The sequence below is a fragment of the Trichoderma aggressivum genome (genome assembly GCF_033847375.1).
Source record: "Trichoderma aggressivum f. europaeum strain CBS 100526 chromosome Unknown scaffold_014, whole genome shotgun sequence".
NCBI classification, from domain to species: Eukaryota; Fungi; Ascomycota; class Sordariomycetes; order Hypocreales; family Hypocreaceae; genus Trichoderma; species Trichoderma aggressivum.
The window spans coordinates 1-18,868 of record NW_026946380.1 but is presented as its reverse complement, the minus strand read 5'-3'; the positions used below and the strand labels follow the sequence as shown (position 1 = coordinate 18,868).

Sequence of the window (18,868 nt, the reverse complement as noted above, 5' to 3'; positions counted from 1 at the left end):
AGGGCCCATATAACGCCGTGTAAACGATGATTTGTTGTCATGAGGACTTTCTTATGCCTGTCCACCGGCGACATAAGCCTGGTCCTCTTGGCTCCATTTGTTGATCCTGTCAATAGTCTCTTGATCATAGCCGGTCGAGTTGCCGTCACGCTTGAACTGCAGAGGTGAGGGAGCACATGCCGAGACTTTACGGAGGTAGTTGGAATGAGCAGTAATGTCGAGCCCAGAGGTGCCGGCGTTGCAATCCACGTTGGCATTACCAGTGCAAACCTCAATTTGGGCCACGGCGTAGTCAATGTTTGTGCCATCACCGGCAGAGAGCCAGAACTCGGGGGAGACGTGGCGGTAGTCAAAGATGATCGGGGGGAGACGGGGCACGGGGTCATCAAAATGAGTAACGCGGAACTCAGAGCCGGGCTGGCTGGTGACAAAGTCGGCAAAGACGTCGTTGCCAACACGAGGAGATCCAAATGTGTAGACATCAATTGCGAAGCCCTGAGTGCGGAGGAACGAGGCGGCAAGAGTAGCGACGGCACCACCCAGAGAATGTCCCGTGGAGACGATTTCGAAGGAAGGGTTGGCGGCACGGGCCTGGGTGAGAGCGTCTGTGGCAGCGGCGGCGACCTCGTTCCAAGCGTCGTTGAAGCCATCGTGAACCTCGCAGCCATCGGCGAGCGAGCAGTCTGTGAAGCCAAAGACAACGTCCGTGATGAAGTTGCGGAGGTTGTTGCTTCCGCGGAAGGAGAGGACGATTTGTTGGTGTGCGCTGTCAACAGCGACGAAGCCTCCGATGCCAGTGACGGAGCCGCTATATAGTCATGGTTAGACTGATTCTTTTAAATGGAAATATAGGTGTTGCTCACGTGAAGGAGTTGACAACAGTTCCCGCAACATCAGGGCAACCGTCGTCAGAGCATGTGACGGCCTGACCAGCTGGTGTCTCGGAGTTGCAGTATGCAGCTCCAGCATACTGGACGATGAAGCCAAAGTTGTTGAGCTCTGACTGTGTAGCAGTGAAGCTTGTATCGCTCTCTTTGCATGTTGTCAGTAGTTGTACTCGAAATGGGAGTGGAATGGTAGAGGGTGGAAGTTACGTCGAGCTCTAAGCAGCCGAGTGTAGTCCTGGATGGACGGCACGGGACTGCTGGCTACAACAGCCGCAAGAGAGAGAAGCTGCCAGCACTTCATTGTAATGGGTTTGCGATGTTTGAATATGGGAGTTGGAGTCTAGATGAGAATGGACGGCGGAGAGTTGCCTTTGAGCTTCAGCAATCAATGCTCAGCTTCAAATTGACTTGAAGACGAATGGTGGAAACAACACAAGCACGATGTCAAATCTGCTCATACTATTATAAAACAAAACAACTATTTCATGTTGGAGCGGCTGGATGCTTATATACAATTTACGCACATCGGATTTCCTGATATTGACATGTGAGACAACACACAGACTCGGACAACCCGAGCACCCCTGATGCTACCAGGCAGCAGACGAATTCGCCTTTGCGCCGGAAAATACTTGAAGCATGCGTCTCACATTGCGACAAGCCTTTCTCGAGACAAAACTCCATAGTTTTTTTCTTCTTTAGGTCAACGCATGAACCCGCGTCGTCTCCGTTGTTCCATCACCCCGCAACTTCATGCGTGAGGTTTCTAGTGCCTACATAGTTTCTGACCGGTGTCCGAGTGGCTTAGATACCTTTGCATTCCAAGGGAAATCGGCACCGGAGACAACCCAAAAATAGAAGATATTTTACAGGATAGACGATGGAATTTGTCCGAATGGCGAGCCGGCGTCTGGATTTTTCTCGGCGGGACTTCCAGAGGAGGCATGGGGAAGGGCGCCGATTGGGAAAGCCGGAAGGGAAATGGTAAAAGACGATTGGTGGCTTTCCGATACCGTACCATCTACGAATGAGAAGATGGAAAGATACGGGCTGTTTGTGATGAACGGCGTGACTTACATAACGGACGGGTGCGTGGGGGATGTGCTCCAGGATTCGGGATCTACATCAAGATACTACTGACAAGGGAGGTGGGATTTAGTAGTTGACCGTGGCGGTTAGGGTACTTTCCAGATGCGGTCTCTGCGACGGTTTCAGGTCCTTTTGAGATTCGCAAGTGATGGGACGAAACGGGAAGACGTGTGACAAGAGCGTAGTAATGAGACCCTGCCAAGCCGGGTCCCCGTCGATATCGATGAGTCGAAGTGACGGAAAGCGTATAGAGTATCACGTTTAAGTACGACAGCCTTATCAGAGCAACAAATACTACGACAGAGGTGCAACTGCTCGTATATGTGGCAGAGTCTCGAAAGAGAAAAAACTATTATAAACCAGAGGTGCTGACACATTGAACAGATCCCGTATAGGTAAGCTTCCCCCATCACCTCATTGATAGTATCCTAGTCGCGATACTATGACAAATGCCCTTGTTTCTTTGCGGAAGCACTTATGCTACAGCGATATTAATGGCTCGAACGGCAATTGTGATGGATCTTTTGCGAGGCTGTTGCGGGGAGAAGTTCACCTTGTAATCGGCCGGCTTGACGCTTTCGAAGACCGGATCGGATATGCCTTGCCGTAGAACTTTGCGAATAACACGGCGCCTTACAAATGGGGTATATGGATATTCTTTCTCTACAAGGTTTGGTTGCAATGTCACAATGAAGCTGGGTAGCAGGTGTGTTGTACCGTTTTCCATCTCGGGTTCCTGATTCTCCTTCTGTCTTTGCCTCTGCCTCTGCTTCTTCAATGGCCTCTTCTCACCAGTCACGATAGTACATGTAGGTAGTTTCACGTCGGCGGTCGAGAATCCCACGTGGCTTACATGTACTCATGGAATCTTGGAACCAGACGCTCATAAAAGGCTGCATGTATGCTATAACCGTTAGGAACATGCCCACATTCGACGAGCGATTAATTCAGACACCTGACCTCGGACGACATCTCCAAATGGCAGCTCGCAAACAGGCGTTGGTACCCGCAGTGGCTCCCCCGTCAGACGCTTAGAATTGAAAGGCAACTTTGAATACCCAAGGTGAAAATTGGCCCGTCACTTTTTGGATGTTTTTTTTTTTTCTTTTCTTGGTCTTCAGCCGCAAAAAAGAATTATGACGACACATTATTAGCAAGGTTCATATACGATGCATGCAACTGCAGAATTCGGACGCAATCCTGGCAAACGAACCAACACGGCATGAATGAACTCTTGACATCGGCAATCGGACCGCCTTCATTGCTGGGGGAGCCACCAACAGGCGCACGAATTCCACCTATAATTGACCTGGTTTGTAATGCCCATATCTAGGTTGCTAGAGACCCTTAGATCATTGATCCCTAATCCTGATGCTGTGCCCACGTTGTTTCCCCCTCGATTCTATGTATCTAGGCTTTGCAGGGTCCATTATGTATTTTTGGCCAGTGGAATAACGATTCGAGGCATTGCCTCATAGGGACTCCCGGATAATCCTTATCACGGCTGCCCATGTCCGGCATTGAATGCCGTCAATGCATGTTGTTGGTTGGACATTTGATGTTCATTTCCATGCATTCTGATCTTTTCTACCTCGTACAAAGAATAGAACAGAGGACCAAGTAGGGATTTGACCATCCTTCAACATCCAAATGCCAATCCAAGATTCAGCAGCCACCTTTACTGGGGGGCATCACGCGGATGCCTGCCACTGTTACATCTGGCCCCTCTCGACTTGTCAACTCCATCTCTCGACTCCAACCGAACAAAGCGACCGATTCAATGGCCATGCAGGACGCTAATGGCAGCTCGCCCTCGATTTGGACACAAGAGCCCTACAGTAGACGGTTTGTGCGAGCCGAGGGTCACCCGCCCTTTGTCTCCTGTTGCTCTGGTTTTCCTTGTGATTGCCCCGAGATGCGTTCGAGAAACCCAGGGAGCATTTGACCTCAATATCGGCGTCCACACCATCGCCTTGTGCTGCTTCTCGGATTGTTTGTGTCCCCTCGCCAAGCCACGCCATTGCCATGTTTCCCCAGACTCTCTTTCGGGCCCCCAGCTTCAACCAACCCCTGCACGTACATGGAAGCTCTTCGTTGCCATTGTTGTACTACTTGTAGCGATAGCGGCAAAGCGGGAACTCCCCGCCCACTTACAATACGCAATGGGCAGCAGAAAAAAAGCAGTGCCGCTCCACCGCCGCGGCCTTTTCGAGACATTCCACCGAGGCCAATGCTTGATGCCCGAACCAGCGAGCCTGAAGACACTTGGTGACGTCCGATTTGGGCTGGTGGTCAATCGCGCATCTGCGAGCTGAGGGCGGTGACGTGGGATCGTCGTCTGACTTCATGTCTGTCTTGGTGGTGATATCTCGCTGCCATGGCATTACGAGTACGTTGGTGTGTGCAAGTGCAACCACCACTCAGCTCTTGGCTGGAGAAAAGGGAAGAAAGGGCAGAATGGCCCCTGCTCCTCATTGGTTTTATTGGTTCTAGACCTCTTCAGCTGGTCTGTTTGCTTGTTCGAGCATCTGCAGGTCTCGCTCGCATTGCTGCTAGCATGCCCGTCTTTTGGGGCACAACGATGCACGATGGCTGCTGCCCAAGAAGAGGCATGGGGGGGCGCAGAAGAGGCAATAGATTACGAAAAGACTCGGAGAAAAGAAGAGAATCGAAAATGTGACATCCCAGAGCCATGGGCCTTGCTTGGCCTTGCGACCCGGCTGGTCCAAGCAAGAAGGGGGGTCATGGATGTCTCATCGTGGACACGAGGTCGCGAGTGCTGTGCTCATGCATGCTTTCCCTCCCTTGAGCCCTAGACTTGGCCTTGATGGGGAAACGATTGACGGTAAATACTCGACGGTTTCTCCATAACTTGTCCCTGTCAATTGGAATTTCCTTTGACCCTTGTTTGTGAAGTGCCATGCTCGTGAGCACGCGAGACCACAAGAAACCCGCTTCAAGAGTCTGTACGAGTACCATCTACTACCACCCAGCTACGTTGTGACATCTGTTGCCCGCCTGTGCCCTAGGCAGCAGGAACCATGACCTCGTTTTCCGACAGTGTCAGAGTGTCCACCGCTGTGACCTGTATTCTGTCCGGCTTCGTTGGGCTGGGACAAGCTGGACCCAGTGCTGCGTCGGCGAATGCGCAGATAGCAGCAGCCGCAGCCGCTCAAGGCTGGGTTCCAGATGGCTACTATGTGCCGTCGTATTATCCTGCGCCATATGGTGGATGGGTGGATGATTGGCGACAGAGTTATACCAGGGCCAAGGCTCTGGTCGACTCTATGACTTTGGCAGAGAAGACGAATATTACTGCAGGGACAGGAATTTACATGGGTAAGTGGGGAGTCTTTTAAATTCAAAGTGCGATTTCAACGGCTGTGTGAAACTCAATAACTGTTCGAGTATAATAACATGTTATAATGCTGACTGACTTGATACAGGGTGAGTTGGTTTTTCATATCACAAGGCTTCCAAAACACACCAACAGCCCTTCAAAGCGTTGAAGATGGACTCTTATGACTAGTATCATCTTAAAGACTCGTACAATGTTGAGATGGACGTGAAACCTCAAGTATAAAGAAGCTAACTTCATTCAAGGCGATGTGCTGGAAATACAGGCTCTGCACTTCGAGTTGGCATCCCTCAGCTGTGTCTTAATGACAGCCCTGCGGGTGTCCGCCATGCGGATAACGTTACGGCTTTCCCTGATGGAATCACAGTTGGCGCAACCTTTGACAAGACGCTCATGTACCAGCGTGGCGTGGCCATTGGGCAGGAGAATCGCGGCAAGGGCGTCAATGTTTGGCTAGGACCAACAGTTGGGCCGATAGGACGCAAGCCAAAGGGTGGCCGTAACTGGGAGGGCTTTGGTGCTGATCCTGTACTTCAGGCTGTGGGCGCAAGAGAGACGATCAAGGGCGTTCAGGAGCAGGGAGTTATTGCGACAATCAAGCACTTTATTGCGAATGAGCAGGAGATGTACCGCATGTACAATCCTTTCCAATACGCCTACAGCTCAAATCTTGGTGAGTCTTTCCGGCCATATTGGGTATGATGGATAATTCAAGTTCTAACGGTGGTTGGGTGGGTTGAAAAGATGATAGGACGATGCATGAAGTCTACGCCTGGCCATTCGCTGAAGGCATTCATGCGGGCGTCGGCTCTGTCATGATGGCATACAACGCTGTAAGTGAATCCGAATCTAGTAAAGAGTTTAAAAGCTAACCAATTCGTGTTTCTACCATAGGTAAACGGAACCGCATGTACTCAACATCCTTATCTCATGAATGCCCTCCTCAAGGATGAAATGGGCTTCCAAGGTTTCATCATGACCGATTGGCTAGCTCACATGTCCGGTGTCGCCTCTGCCATTGCTGGCTTGGACATGGACATGCCCGGCGACGTTCAGATTCCCTTTTTTGGCAGTTCGTACTGGATGTATGAGCTCAGTCGGTCCGCTCTCAACGGGTCAGTCCCCATGGATCGTATCAACGACGCAGCCACACGTATTTTGGCCGCATGGTATAAGATGGGCCAGGACAAGGGATTCCCGGCAACCAACTTTGACACCAATTCCGGTGCTGCAGTTAACCAATTGTATCCTGCCGCGTGGCCATTTTCGCCGTCAGGAGTTACAAATGAGTTTGTTCAGGTTCAGGCCGATCACGACGTGGTTGCTCGCCAGATTTCTCAGGATGCTATTACCCTGTTGAAGAACGACGGTGGCATTCTCCCACTATCACCTTCGCAACATATCAAGGTCTTTGGAACCGACGCCCAGAAGAACCCGGATGGAATCAATTCATGCACAGATCGCAACTGCAACAAGGGCACCCTCGGACAGGGCTGGGGTTCAGGGACCGTCGATTACCCATATTTGGATGATCCCATTACGGCCATCACCGCAGCGGCCAGCAATGTCACCTTTTACAATACCGACAGCTTTCCCTCCGTCGGCCAAGTATCAGCTAGCGATGTCGCTATTGTGTTTATCAGTTCCGACGCCGGTGAGAACACTTACACGGTGGAAGGCAATCATGGCGACCGTGATGCCTCCGGTTTATACGCATGGCACAATGGTGACAAGCTCGTTCAAGATGCCGCCGGCAAATTCAGCAACGTCATTGTGGTAATACACACCGTCGGCCCCCTGATTCTTGAGAACTGGATTGATCTACCATCCGTCAAGGCCGTCCTCATTGCGCATCTACCCGGCCAAGAAGCTGGAACCTCTCTTACAAATGTCCTCTATGGACACTCTTCGCCATGTGGACACTTGCCTTATTCAATCACAAAACAGGAAGCTGATTTCCCAAGCAGCGTCACGACGCTCATCAATTCCGAGTTCCTTAACCAGCCCCAGGACACATACACCGAGGGTTTATACATCGACTACCGCTGGCTCAACAAGAACAACACCAAGCCTCGATACGCCTTTGGCCATGGCCTGAGCTACACAAATTTTACTTACACGGCAGCGTCGATTAAAAAGGTCACTCAGCTGAGCTCATACCCTCCCGCTCGCTCCGCCAAAAGCGGCGTCCCCAACTTTTCGCAAGCCATTCCATCTGCCAACGAAGCCGTCGCGCCCTCTGGCTTCAACTCAATCCCCCGCTACATCTACTCTTGGCTTTCCCAGAGCGACGCCAACGGTGCCGTCTCGGACGGGAAATCGGGCAAATATGCATACCCAGACGGCTATTCCACTACCCAGAAACCCGGTCCTCGCTCCGGCGGCGGCGAGGGAGGCAACCCTGCGCTCTGGGATGTTGCGTATAACCTCACGGTGACGGTGCAGAACACGGGAGACGAGTTTGCCGGCAAGGCTTCCGTGCAAGCATATCTGCAGTTTCCGGATAATATCGGCTATGACACGCCGGTTATCCAGCTCCGCGACTTTGAGAAGACGGAAGAGCTGGCACCGGGGGAGAAGACGACGGTGTCTCTGACGCTCACACGCAAGGATGTTAGTGTGTGGGATGTGGTGGCACAGGACTGGAAAGTGCCTGCGGTTGGTGGAGGATATAAAGTATGGATTGGAGATGCCAGTGATTCCTTGAGTATAGTATGTCATGCAGATACGCTAAAGTGCGAGACTGGTGTTGTTGGACAAGTGTAGATGTAGATGTTTAGTGGATATGTGTGAGGAATTAATCAAGTTTGTTTTTCTGTTGTTGTCACCTCGTTCTGTTTGTTCTCAGACTTTGTCTTTTTGAGTCTTTAGTGAGCCCAGTAATAGTACAATACAATACATCTCTATCTCTAGTAGATGCCCCTTTTATACAACCCCCCCATCATACACTCATATCGTTTCCCAACAGCATATAATGCCAGTTTCCCTCAATTAACCAAGTACACTCCCCCCCTTTCGCTCACCACGCAACGTGTCTCCGTCCCTTGAGCTTCCTCCGCTGCAAGATCCTCCGCCCAGTCTTACTCCTCGTCCTCTTCAGCCACCCATGTCTCCGCTTCTGCACCAGCCTCGTGTGGCCATTCATGGTATTTCGCGGCCCGAAGCGCAGCTGCAGGCCTTGCAGGGCGGGATGCGAGGACACTGCCGCCGTGGGCACGAGGTCTGCGGATTCTGGCGAGGTCGCTGCCGCTGCCGCTGCCGGTGATGGTGCTGTGAAGGGGTTGTTGGGGCGGAAAGATGAGGTCAAGGTAGGGCGGAGAGGAGAGAGGCATGTGTACGTCCTGGCAAGCTGTTAGTTGAAAGCTTTCGACGAAAAAGTCGGACGATGGTGGGGGGAAACATGTACCGTTGCGAGAGGGCGGAAATGCGCGGGGCGAGGAGTGGCCGCGCGAGGCGGATGATGGAATTCATTTTTTGAAAGATTCCGGCGGACTCGAGAGGGGGAGGGTGCTGAGTGTTGTCTGGAGCGAATTGGCGGATGTTGCGATGGATGATTTTGAGGTTGAGAGTGTTGAGTGATGGTGTTGAAATTTTGGAGGCTTCAGATTGGTGGGTTGGCGGGTGGTGGGTACGTACTGTGTGTGCAGCAGTTGGTAGCGCCTTTTTTGATGGGAGAAGATGGGAGAGAAGAGAGAGAAAAAGCTCGTGTATGATGGGGATTATTTCTTAGGTAGTTTAGATTTGTGGTAGGAATTACCTCAATCGAATTGCTTATATGTGTATTGCTTTTTACAACAAGAGAGAATGAAAAGGTGGAAAACAATGTCTCCATGTCTCTATGGCCCATCAATCCTTAACCTCAACACCATGGCTTCTAATACACAGCGAATAAAATACCTATAATCACAACAGCACATACTCCAGCTCCCGATACTCCAAACCCTCCGCCATGTCCTCGCTCTCCCTCGCCTCCCAGCCCATCACCATCTTCACCTCCCCAAAGTAATTCGCCTCTCCCTCCTGCCTGAACCCCAGCTTCTTAAACAGCGCCCTGCTTCCCGTATTCTCCTGCTTAATCTTGGCCATCAATCCAACCAGCTGTACCTTTTCCACGTCCAGCCCCTCGCCTTGTGCGTATTCCTTTAGTATTTCCGGCAGATTTCTCCGTATATATGCCAATATTGACCGCACTGCGGCTTCTCCCACGCCTTTCCCGCGGTGCTGCGTATTTGCTATCATGACGTCTACTTCGCCCGTCAGACGTATCGTGCTGCTCTCCCGCGGTTCGGCAACCTCGTCGTCATTAGCTAGATAGAGGAAAAAGTTGATGTCTCCCTTCATTTTGACGGGTGAATCGTCGACTTGAGCCTTGATTTGTTTCTCATTGCTTGCCGCCCCGCTTAATGGCTCGCATACAATAAAGGTTAGTTTATCATGAGATGTCCGCCATGACTCCTGGTTTTCATATTCTTCTTCCAATGTCATGGGTTCTGACGCAGTGGCCTCTTGGATTGCCTATTTCTACTTTGTAAGCAAAACATCAAGGAACGAGAGCGGGCACTCCGTACTGGGTCTTTCATCCACTCATGGTAAGTGAGCACATGGTGGGCTTCATATGGCACCAGCAAGGCTTTGCTTGTTGAAATCGCTAATCCCTTGTTAGCCAAAGAGAAGAAGAAAATGTCAAGAATTGGAGGGTTTTACTTACATTTCGTCTGATTGACTTTCATTTTAAACCAGCTACTTCTCTCTGGATGTACTTGTATGACGAGGAATTGTAGGAGGGAAAAATTGTTTCAATGAGATAGCGCATCGGGTCTGACTAACAGCGAGGCGTGTCATTCAGCTTGATTTCAAGTGAACTACCACCACGCATATTCATATTTTAGTCTCTTCAAATGCTGAAGAACATGTCAATTAATCGGCTTGAGTTTCATCTCTACTGCTGTAGTTTGTATATAAATACTAATTGCTAAGTGGCGACCTGCATTGATCTGGCCCATCGCATTCCGTCTAATATCGTACATATCCTACAACGCCATGCATTGCTATATAAACACGCCCACGACTCCATGTTCGTTCATGACTGGCGTGCGCCAACCTTGGCTGCATGTGTCTCGGCCAACAGCTTGGCAACCGCCTCCTCGCCCATTCGTGCCTCCATCGCCAACAGCTCAGCCATCTGGTTCATCTTGTTTCTAGTCTTATCCAGCAATGCTACTCTCAAGTGCTCCAGCAGCTCGTCATCTGAGAGATCTGCACTGGCGGTTGGTGGGAAAATCGTGTCCCATTTACTCATTCGAGGCGCTGGCTCTGCTGGCGTCGACTCGGTGCCGTAATCAGCATCCTTCCCCTTGACAGCAAACTCAACGGTGCGTCTATCAGGCCGAACTCCTAAAGCATCTAATAGTTCTGATGCTTTGGTTGGCATGATGGGCTGAAGCAGGATGCCGGCAATGCGCAATGCTTCCGCACTGTTATAGATGACCCAGTTCAGCAGCACACGGGATTCAGCATCCCGAAGCTTGACCAAATCCCAAGGCTTGGTATCGGAAACGTAACGGTTTGTCTAGTATCATCGGTCAGTATTTGGAGCGTATCTGTTAGGTCCATGTGCATGACGGATTGTAATCATACCTCTCGTAGCAATTCGAAAATCTCGCGTATCGCGCCGCTCGTATCGTAGTCATCCATTTCTTTAGCAAAGGCCACGGGTTTCCCAGCCAGGTGGCCTTCTAAGCTAAAGTACATCGCATCGGCATCGTTTGCGCCATGGTTGTCAGCCCAGACGTTCAAATCTCCATTGCGATATGCAGTCACGGCTTCGAGAGTCGACCACCTGACGGACGCCTTTGGCTTTGCGATTCTATAAAAGAGATTGCCAATGTTCGCCTGTAGCTCTTTGACGTAGACTGTACCAATCAGCTGGTTGGAGTAGCTCATATCCTTGTGGAGACTGGCGTTTCGCATGAGGAAATATCGTAGGGGATCAATACCCCATCGTTGGATGGCGAAGATGGGATTGACAACGTTGCCCAGTGACTTTGACATCTTACGATTAGACATGGTCCAGTGGTTGTGACAAAGGAAACCTTGTGAAACGGGTAATCCTAGGGCAAGGAGCAAGGCAGGCCAGTAGATTGTGTGAAAACGCAGAATATCCTTTCCAATAACCTGCAAGTTGGCTGGCCAGAGTCCCATGTCTTCCTTTGCCGAGTGCCACTTGCTTCCGTACCCTGCTTTGGTAAGGTAATTGATGAGAGCATCAACCCAGACATAGATGGTCTGACTCTTATCTTCGGGGTCTGCTACGCCCCAGTTGAGCCTAGAGGCGGGCCTGGTAACGGATAAGTCTTCGAGATGCTTTTCTATCCAGGCTCTCGCCTCTGCCATGCGATGGGCTGGCTTTATCCACCCAGGGTTCTCATCATATATCTTCAACAAAGCATCTTTGTATTTCGTCAAGGGGAAGAACCAGGTTTCTTCCTTGATCCATTCCACCTCGTTATCCGTCTCGGTGCTCACCATGATCTTCTTTCCGGTTTGGGGCGCAATGCTGGGTCGTACCAAGTCCTCGGGATAGAAGCACTCGTCGCTTACGCAATACCATCCTTCGTGAACACCTTTATACAACCCCAAGCTTTCAGGCGTCGCATGCTTAAGATGTAGCCAGAACTGGGCTACCACGTCTTTGTGGTCCTGGTCGGTTGTCCGGATGAAGAAATCGTTTGAGATGTTTGCCGCAGCCACCAGTTCTCGAAACTTGTTTGAGTTGACATCACAAAAGTCTTTGGGTTCCATTCCATTCTTAGCAGCGGCTCTCTGAATTTTCATTCCGTGCTCATCCGTTCCGGTACACATATAAGCTTCTTTGCCTTTGATTTGCTGCCAACGCTTGATCACATCTGTCACGACCATAGTATAAAGATGGCCAATGTGAGGAGCTTTTTGATTGATAAGTCAGCTACACAATTGAAGAACCAGTGAAACCGTTTATTTGATATTTACCAGCATTGACATAAAAGATTGGAGTTGTGATATAATACGGCTTCTCGCTTGAAGACCCCGCAGGGCTTTGAGAGCTGTTCCAGCGTTGCACAGCAGCAAAATTTGTTCGGCAGCCGGAGCAGATCCAGCCAGACGACGAGGCCAGCCGCGGCTGAGCTCGCCGCAGCCCGGAAATGGCCCGCGGTCTTAGTGAGAGCATCGTTGTGACGAGCTTTGCTCTAGAGCAAGATCTGAAGATGGATAGTTAGAGGAATTGCATGATACAGTGCTGTCAGTGCGAATTGGGTGTAACGATAACTGTACGATAAGGCGGGCAGCCTGCACGTCATTAGAAAATGTCTAGCTGCCTGACAGTTCACGTCCTTCTGATCAACAAAAGCCAAGAGCAGCATCGGCAGTACATCTAGGAAGAGCGCTGATGCTGCTGAAGCCAAGGACATCATGCCACTGCCAGACGCGGATACAGAAGTCAAGGCTTCTAGCGAAGGTATGTTGCAACGCTGTCATCATCGTGGCCGGCTCCTCATACTGACCTGACATGAAATAGCTGCCGAAATCTTCGTCAACAACTATTACCAAGCAATAAATAGCAAAGCCAAGCTTGAGACATATTATATCAACTCGTCAACTCGCTACTCGATCCCGGCCGACATCTCCATCAACGGCTCTGTCGTTCCCACACCGGCGGAGTATTCTAAGCTTCTCGAATCCCAAGGCGAGAATGTGCTTTACGAGATAGAATCTCTCGATTCACACATCATCAACCCGTCATTCCAATACGGAGCTCCTGATACCGTCTACGAAAGCGAAAAGAACGAGAAGAGTGGGCGGCGTATGAGTATTGTAGTCACGACGATGGGCAAGGTCCGGTTCGGCAAGGGGCGCGAAGCACCGCAGAAAATGTTCAACGAGACTTTTGTGCTGGTGCCCAACTGGGACGCCATGGCGAGGAATCCAGCTCGAGGTCTTAAGAGATGGCTCATCATGTCACAAAACTTCCGCGCTCTGTGATTCGGACCCGATGAGGCATTCCATATACAAGCAACTGCGGCCACGACGGCTCGGATTGGAATGCAGAAAACACGACAGCACCAAATCCACGATAACCATTCAAAAGGAATTTTTATTCGGCAAAAAGTCATAGGATGGTCTCAAGGCATTGTTTCAAGTAGTACTCGTTCATCTGAGCGCTGTACGTGCGGCTGACCAAACCTATTGTAAGTTCGCGTCGTACACGAGCAGGGAACGAGTACTACTTGAACAATGCCTTGATACTGGTGAAGCAGGGTTCATATTTGATACGGCACTCGATTGCCATTGAAATCAATGATGAATGACTGCAGGATATAGGATAGGACACTGAGCGACGAGCCCAACCGAATACATGTCTTTTAGCTAGTAAGAAACATGGGAAGATAAATACATCTCTAACTCAAACACATGCATAGCAATACAATACAACTTCCAAGACAAATTCAAACATTCTCCTTTTGCACTCGGGTGTACAGTATAAGGGTGGTATTCTAGCAAATAGCCGTATTTGTTCTGCGAAAACGGACAATCAATACCGACGATGGGAGATCCAATTCAAGCATAAACAAAAGACTGTACAGTATCAATCATTGACTCCATTAATTCCCATAGACAATACCAGTGGTGACCAATAAATGCAAAGTTGAGCGCCTCATGCATCCGATTGTTCTCGCCATTGTTCTCGCGACGCTGCGCCAATAGCCGCCCCAAGCCCCATCGCGGGGGAGACGCTGTTGGTGGCAGAACAACGAATATTTGCAGCTTCTTGCTTGCAGCCCCCAAAAAACCCCGCCATTCACCACCTCCAGCATCCAACATGCCGCCTAAGGCAAAGGCCACTGCAAAGGCTGCCAATCCCGAACCCAAAGGTGAATGCAAACAGCGTCCTCTTTCGCCCTGCAAGGATCGTACCTAGGTAACTAACGCATATATTCTCCCGTTGCTGCAGCTGCGCCAGAGGCCCCTCCTGAGACGGTTGGCGAACGATCCAAGCAGCGGTACTACCAGACAAACCCCGTCGAGAAGCGATTCGAAGAGGTCGGATTCCCGGGCCTGACACCGGCCGAAAAGAAGACGTACACGCACACCAACCTGATCCTCCCTGTCGCGAACCGCCTTGTGTCACTGTCCAACAAGACAGACCGCGAGTACTGGAAGCACGTCGCCAAGGAAGGCCTTCCCTGTCGACGCCTCAAGAACAACTACCACTGGGGCCAGGACAAGCACGGCCGCGATATTGGCACTTATAGATTCGAGGAGCTCAAGAAGCGGTCTTTGAATCAGGCTAAACTGACTGCGCTTGACGTCTTGCACAGGCAGTTTCTGGCCAAGAGAGACGCCGCTCGCAGTAACGGCACTGGGCTCCCCCAGGAAGACATCGACCAGGAAAAGGAACGACGGAAAGAGATGGCGGCATTGAAGAGGGAGCTGTACGGCGAGATTCCCGGGCCATTGGCCAATGATCCGGAGTGGGATGATGTAGCTCCCATTCCGCAGACTGAGCCTGAGGATGCTCTGGCCAGGATCGCCTATCCAGATGAATATGCCGAGGGTAAGATGATGGCATCTCGATACTATGACGAAGCAAAGATTGCTTGACTAACATCTTTTTTTCTTTACAACAGCTGTCTCTTACCTTCGCGCCGTCATGGCCGCAGAGGAATACTCCCCTCGCTGCCTCCGCCTCACCGAGCGCATCATCGGCATGAACCCAGCCCACTACACCGTCTGGCTCTACCGCTTCAAAATCGTCGCCACCCTCAACCTCCCCGTGCTGGACGAGATCCAATGGCTCAACGGCGTCGCCATGGACAACCTCAAGAACTACCAGATCTGGCACCACCGCCAGCTCCTCCTCGACCACCACTACACGGCCATCTCCTCCGACCCCGAGGCATGCAAGCAGTTTGCAAAGTCCGAGACGGACTTCATCTCCAAGATCCTCGCCGAGGACACCAAGAACTATCACGTCTGGTCTTATCGCCAGTATCTCGTCACCAAGCTCGACTACTGGAGCCCCTTTGAGCTCGCCACCACGCAGAGCATGATTGAGGACGACCTGCGCAACAATTCCGCCTGGTCCCATCGCTTCTTCGTCGTCTTCTCCGATCCTTCGGTCTCGACCAAGGGTAGCGCCCCCACGGAACACGATCCCAAGGTACCCGGCGAGATCATCGATAGAGAGGTCGCGTACGCAAAAGAAAAGATCGAGCTTGCGCCCCAGAACCAGTCTGCGTGGCATTACCTGCGCGGCGTCCTGGTCAAGGGCGGGCGTGGTCTCGATACTGTAGGCGAGTTCGCTTCGCAGTTCGTTTCCAACCTGGGCAGCGACAACGAGGACGTCAAGAGCTCTCATGCGCTGGACCTCATGTCCGAAGTCTACCACAAGCAGGGCGATATCGAAAAGGCCAAGCTGTGTCTGCAGAGACTGTCGGAGAAGTGGGATCCTGTGCGAGAGGGCTACTGGAAGTACCGATTGTCAGGGTTGAAATGAAGTATCTAGTAGAAATAGCATAGCCGACGTCTGACTTGAAATTTGAGTACATGTATCAATCTCCTCGCGACATAACGATACTTCTTATCAAAGAACAATGCTGAGATGCCATGTTTGTCATATCTAGTTTATATCTACGTGTTGTATTATGAATGATATTTTCAAGGCCATCATGTCATAACGCAAAAATGGTTTCCTTAAACGCCAAGCAAGCGACCAATGCTCATGCGTAGAAAAAAAAAACAAGATCCGCAGTGAAATCACTCCCCCCCCCCCCCTTTTCGCTCAGAATGTCCCAACCCGCATTATGCCTTTGTCGCCATGATTACCCCAACGCCAGACTCAGTAACTCGTCTCTCCCCCTCAGCGCCAGAGACACAAGTGTCCATTTGCAGCTCACAGCTCGCCGGCCGGCTACTCGCTCTCTACCCGCCAAAACTTCCATCCTTCTCTCTCGCCGCCGTCGCCGTGGACGCCGACAAGCTGCTCAACGCCCTTGGTTCCCTTGGCATTGAGGAACAAGTCCACGTCAATCTCCATTCCGCCTTCTTCATCTTCGTCGAGGCCGTTCTTCAGAACAGCCGGCCACAGGACACCCACGCCATCACCACCAAGGGTAGTGCTAAACTTCTGGTAGCCTTCGGCTTCGAACCGGCTGTCTAGCGTATCAAGTTTCTCCTTGGGTACGTCTGGTTTCAGCAGTGTGATGGAACAGCCGCCGCCTCCAGCGCCGGTGAGTTTGGTCCACCCGATATTCTCATGATCGACCAATTCACGCACCCTCTCTAACCTAGGGTGAGACACGCCTAGCGAATTCAAAAGACCGTGGTTGATTGTCATCAACTCGCCAACCTTCCTTAGGCTTTCTCCATCCTTGGAATCAAAGCTCTTATCTTCGATGAGTTGAGAAGCTGCGTCAGTGACGTTGTGCATGGCGTCGAGAATTGTGCCAACAAGCTTAGGGTGTGTCTTGTTCAGTTTTCCGACCTTGGCTACTTCGTGCGCTGTAGATTTGGCCTGCTTTGTATCCACGAGGAGCAGGGGCAGCTCGGGAAAGTTCCACAGTGGGCGAACTGACGGAGGCTTGCTGTAGTCTGTCCGCTGGAATACTACAGCCTTGCCCTGGGAGGCTACGGTATTGTCGACTCCTGAAGGGTTTCCGTGAATGCACATCTCTGACACAAAGGCCCAGCGGTTGATGCGCTCGATCTGGATGCGCGCCTCGTCGGAAGGCTGGTCTGGATGAGGACCGGAAAGTGTCCGTAGCTGGAGGAGAAGAGAGGCGGCTAGGCAGACAGAGATGGAAGCACTGCTGCCAAGACCAGCCGAAATAGGAATTGTAGACCGCAGAGTATAGAGGGATCCTGGGAAGCGCGGTGATCCCAGAGAAAGAAAGAGGTAGAGGAATGCGGTGGCAGAGCTTCGGTGGACCTTTCGAATCTCTTCTGATCGGTCCGGGGAGACCTCGTCGATGTGTGGCTGCAGAGCGGCCAGTAAATCGGCGTCAAGCTCCGTGACCAAGGAGTAGTACGATTTTTTCTTGTCTGGGTGGTGGAAAGCCGCCCAAGGGAGATTATCAATATCCCAGGTGTGAGTGAGGTCGATGTCGGGGAAACGAAGCGAAACGGTATGTTTGGATTTCGACAGCGTTGTGACATGGAGATAGGATCGTAAAGAGATGGCAGCGGCGATGGCAGCCTACACAGCAACAAAAGAGTTCAGTTAGCCATTGATGAACTACATCTCGGTCACAAGAGATACGCACCCTGCCATAGACAACTGAATGTTCTCCAAAGACAATCACCTTGCCCGGCGCGGACACCATAAAGGCGGGCGCCATGGGGGCAGATGGCCGGCGCAGCGACATGGCGCGGTGATGCCCAGACGACAGTCCATTGCCATTGACGGACGGCGGCACGCCATTGCTGGGGCTCTCGGGAGTGTCTGAGCCGTCAGACATTTGAGCTTCCTCGACGACCTTGAGCGAATCGTCTGTTGGCTGTGGCCGTCGATGCGTCTCGAGTTGTTACCTGGCAGCCGACCCGCACGAGGGGCAGAGGAGGGATGTCGAAGAGTTGACAGGGGTAGCGGCTGGCAGGACAGAATGGCGAGTCTTGCTGTTTTATCCTCGGTCGCGTAGAGCACAAGTCGTATGTATGAGGATAGAAAGGACGCGCGGGAAGTTGCCAGCTGCCAACAACTCGAGGGTTTCGTGGTTGGGGGCAAGGAGGTGGGCGATGGAGGGTACAGTTAAAGGTACTAAGATTTGGACAAGCCTGCTCGTGAGATGGAGGCTAGAGTACCAGTACCTGATGGGCAGCCCAAGCCTTGCCAAAAGGGTCAATGCGAAAAAGGGTCCCCGCAAAGCGATTGTGTAGGTACTTTGTGGGTTCTTTTGATCTCCAACTGCCCCCAAATTGCCATGGACCTCTTTTTGTTGCCCGTCTTGTAATTTAGTTTCGGAGCAAGGAGAGAAACTGGGGGAGACGCTTGTACTCGTACTTGCACGACCACCAACAACAACACCTCTGGATATAGGATGTACTAATATAATTCCCAATACTGTAGCTACTCTTTACAATGATACTATTGATCAGAAGAGGCAATGTTCAGCGCGAAATTTAATATAAGCAAATACATGGCGCTACTTCATGTCTTATACATACACTATCATAGATACGAATGCGCTCGGGTCAAGTCACGACTACGAGGTCGATGCCACGATGCGCAAACGGCCAGCCTGCATTAGCCGGCCGCCACTAACCAGAAGGTACCATCCAGCTCGCTTTGTGCATGCCGGTACATGCCCAGATGGCGGGCGGTGCGTAATATTCAGACGCCAATTGGAAGAAGTTTGGTCAATGGCGGGCTTCCATTCGCCGGACCAATTGGCTGGCTGATCTCGATTGCGTGGGGGGGGGGGGGGGGGGGGGGGGGGCGGTTCAATGTTCCTTTTCCACTTCTCCCATGGAAGCGTCCCGTTCGAGGTCCCACCCCTGA

The 18,868-nt window shown here is 51.4% G+C and overlaps 7 protein-coding genes across 7 annotated transcripts; 3 read left to right on the top strand and 4 right to left on the bottom strand.

Moving 5' to 3' along the window:
• Positions 1–51: 51 nt before the first annotated feature.
• Triagg1_4405 (uncharacterized protein) lies at positions 52–1,188 on the bottom strand (the record flags this gene model as incomplete). Its single annotated transcript, XM_062898805.1, has 3 exons — positions 52–808; positions 864–1,032; positions 1,095–1,188. The coding sequence occupies 3 exons, from the start codon at positions 1,186–1,188 to the stop codon at positions 52–54; spliced, it is 1,020 nt and encodes a 339-aa protein (XP_062756422.1).
• A 3,829-nt stretch (positions 1,189–5,017) lies between these two features.
• Triagg1_4404 (CAZyme family GH3) lies at positions 5,018–8,100 on the top strand (the record flags this gene model as incomplete). The annotated part of the gene is made up of 4 exons (XM_062898804.1): positions 5,018–5,315; positions 5,600–6,007; positions 6,100–6,167; positions 6,229–8,100. 4 exons carry the CDS (start codon positions 5,018–5,020, stop codon positions 8,098–8,100), a joined length of 2,646 nt encoding a protein of 881 aa, XP_062756421.1.
• A 314-nt stretch (positions 8,101–8,414) lies between these two features.
• Triagg1_4403 (uncharacterized protein) lies at positions 8,415–9,819 on the bottom strand (the record flags this gene model as incomplete). Its single annotated transcript, XM_062898803.1, has 3 exons — positions 8,415–8,675; positions 8,719–8,969; positions 9,276–9,819. 3 exons carry the CDS (start codon positions 9,817–9,819, stop codon positions 8,415–8,417), a joined length of 1,056 nt encoding a protein of 351 aa, XP_062756420.1.
• A 595-nt stretch (positions 9,820–10,414) lies between these two features.
• Triagg1_4402 (uncharacterized protein) lies at positions 10,415–12,252 on the bottom strand (the record flags this gene model as incomplete). The annotated part of the gene is made up of 2 exons (XM_062898802.1): positions 10,415–10,903; positions 10,972–12,252. The coding sequence occupies 2 exons, from the start codon at positions 12,250–12,252 to the stop codon at positions 10,415–10,417; spliced, it is 1,770 nt and encodes a 589-aa protein (XP_062756419.1).
• A 263-nt stretch (positions 12,253–12,515) lies between these two features.
• Triagg1_4401 (uncharacterized protein) lies at positions 12,516–13,353 on the top strand (the record flags this gene model as incomplete). Its single annotated transcript, XM_062898801.1, has 3 exons — positions 12,516–12,585; positions 12,722–12,829; positions 12,890–13,353. 3 exons carry the CDS (start codon positions 12,516–12,518, stop codon positions 13,351–13,353), a joined length of 642 nt encoding a protein of 213 aa, XP_062756418.1.
• Positions 13,354–14,191: 838 nt separating this feature from the next.
• Triagg1_4400 (uncharacterized protein) lies at positions 14,192–15,868 on the top strand (the record flags this gene model as incomplete). Its single annotated transcript, XM_062898800.1, has 3 exons — positions 14,192–14,243; positions 14,324–14,926; positions 15,000–15,868. 3 exons carry the CDS (start codon positions 14,192–14,194, stop codon positions 15,866–15,868), a joined length of 1,524 nt encoding a protein of 507 aa, XP_062756417.1.
• A 414-nt stretch (positions 15,869–16,282) lies between these two features.
• On the bottom strand, positions 16,283–17,828 carry Triagg1_4399 (uncharacterized protein; the record flags this gene model as incomplete). The annotated part of the gene is made up of 2 exons (XM_062898799.1): positions 16,283–17,566; positions 17,634–17,828. The coding sequence occupies 2 exons, from the start codon at positions 17,826–17,828 to the stop codon at positions 16,283–16,285; spliced, it is 1,479 nt and encodes a 492-aa protein (XP_062756416.1).
• Between the last annotated feature and the right edge of the window lie 1,040 nt (positions 17,829–18,868).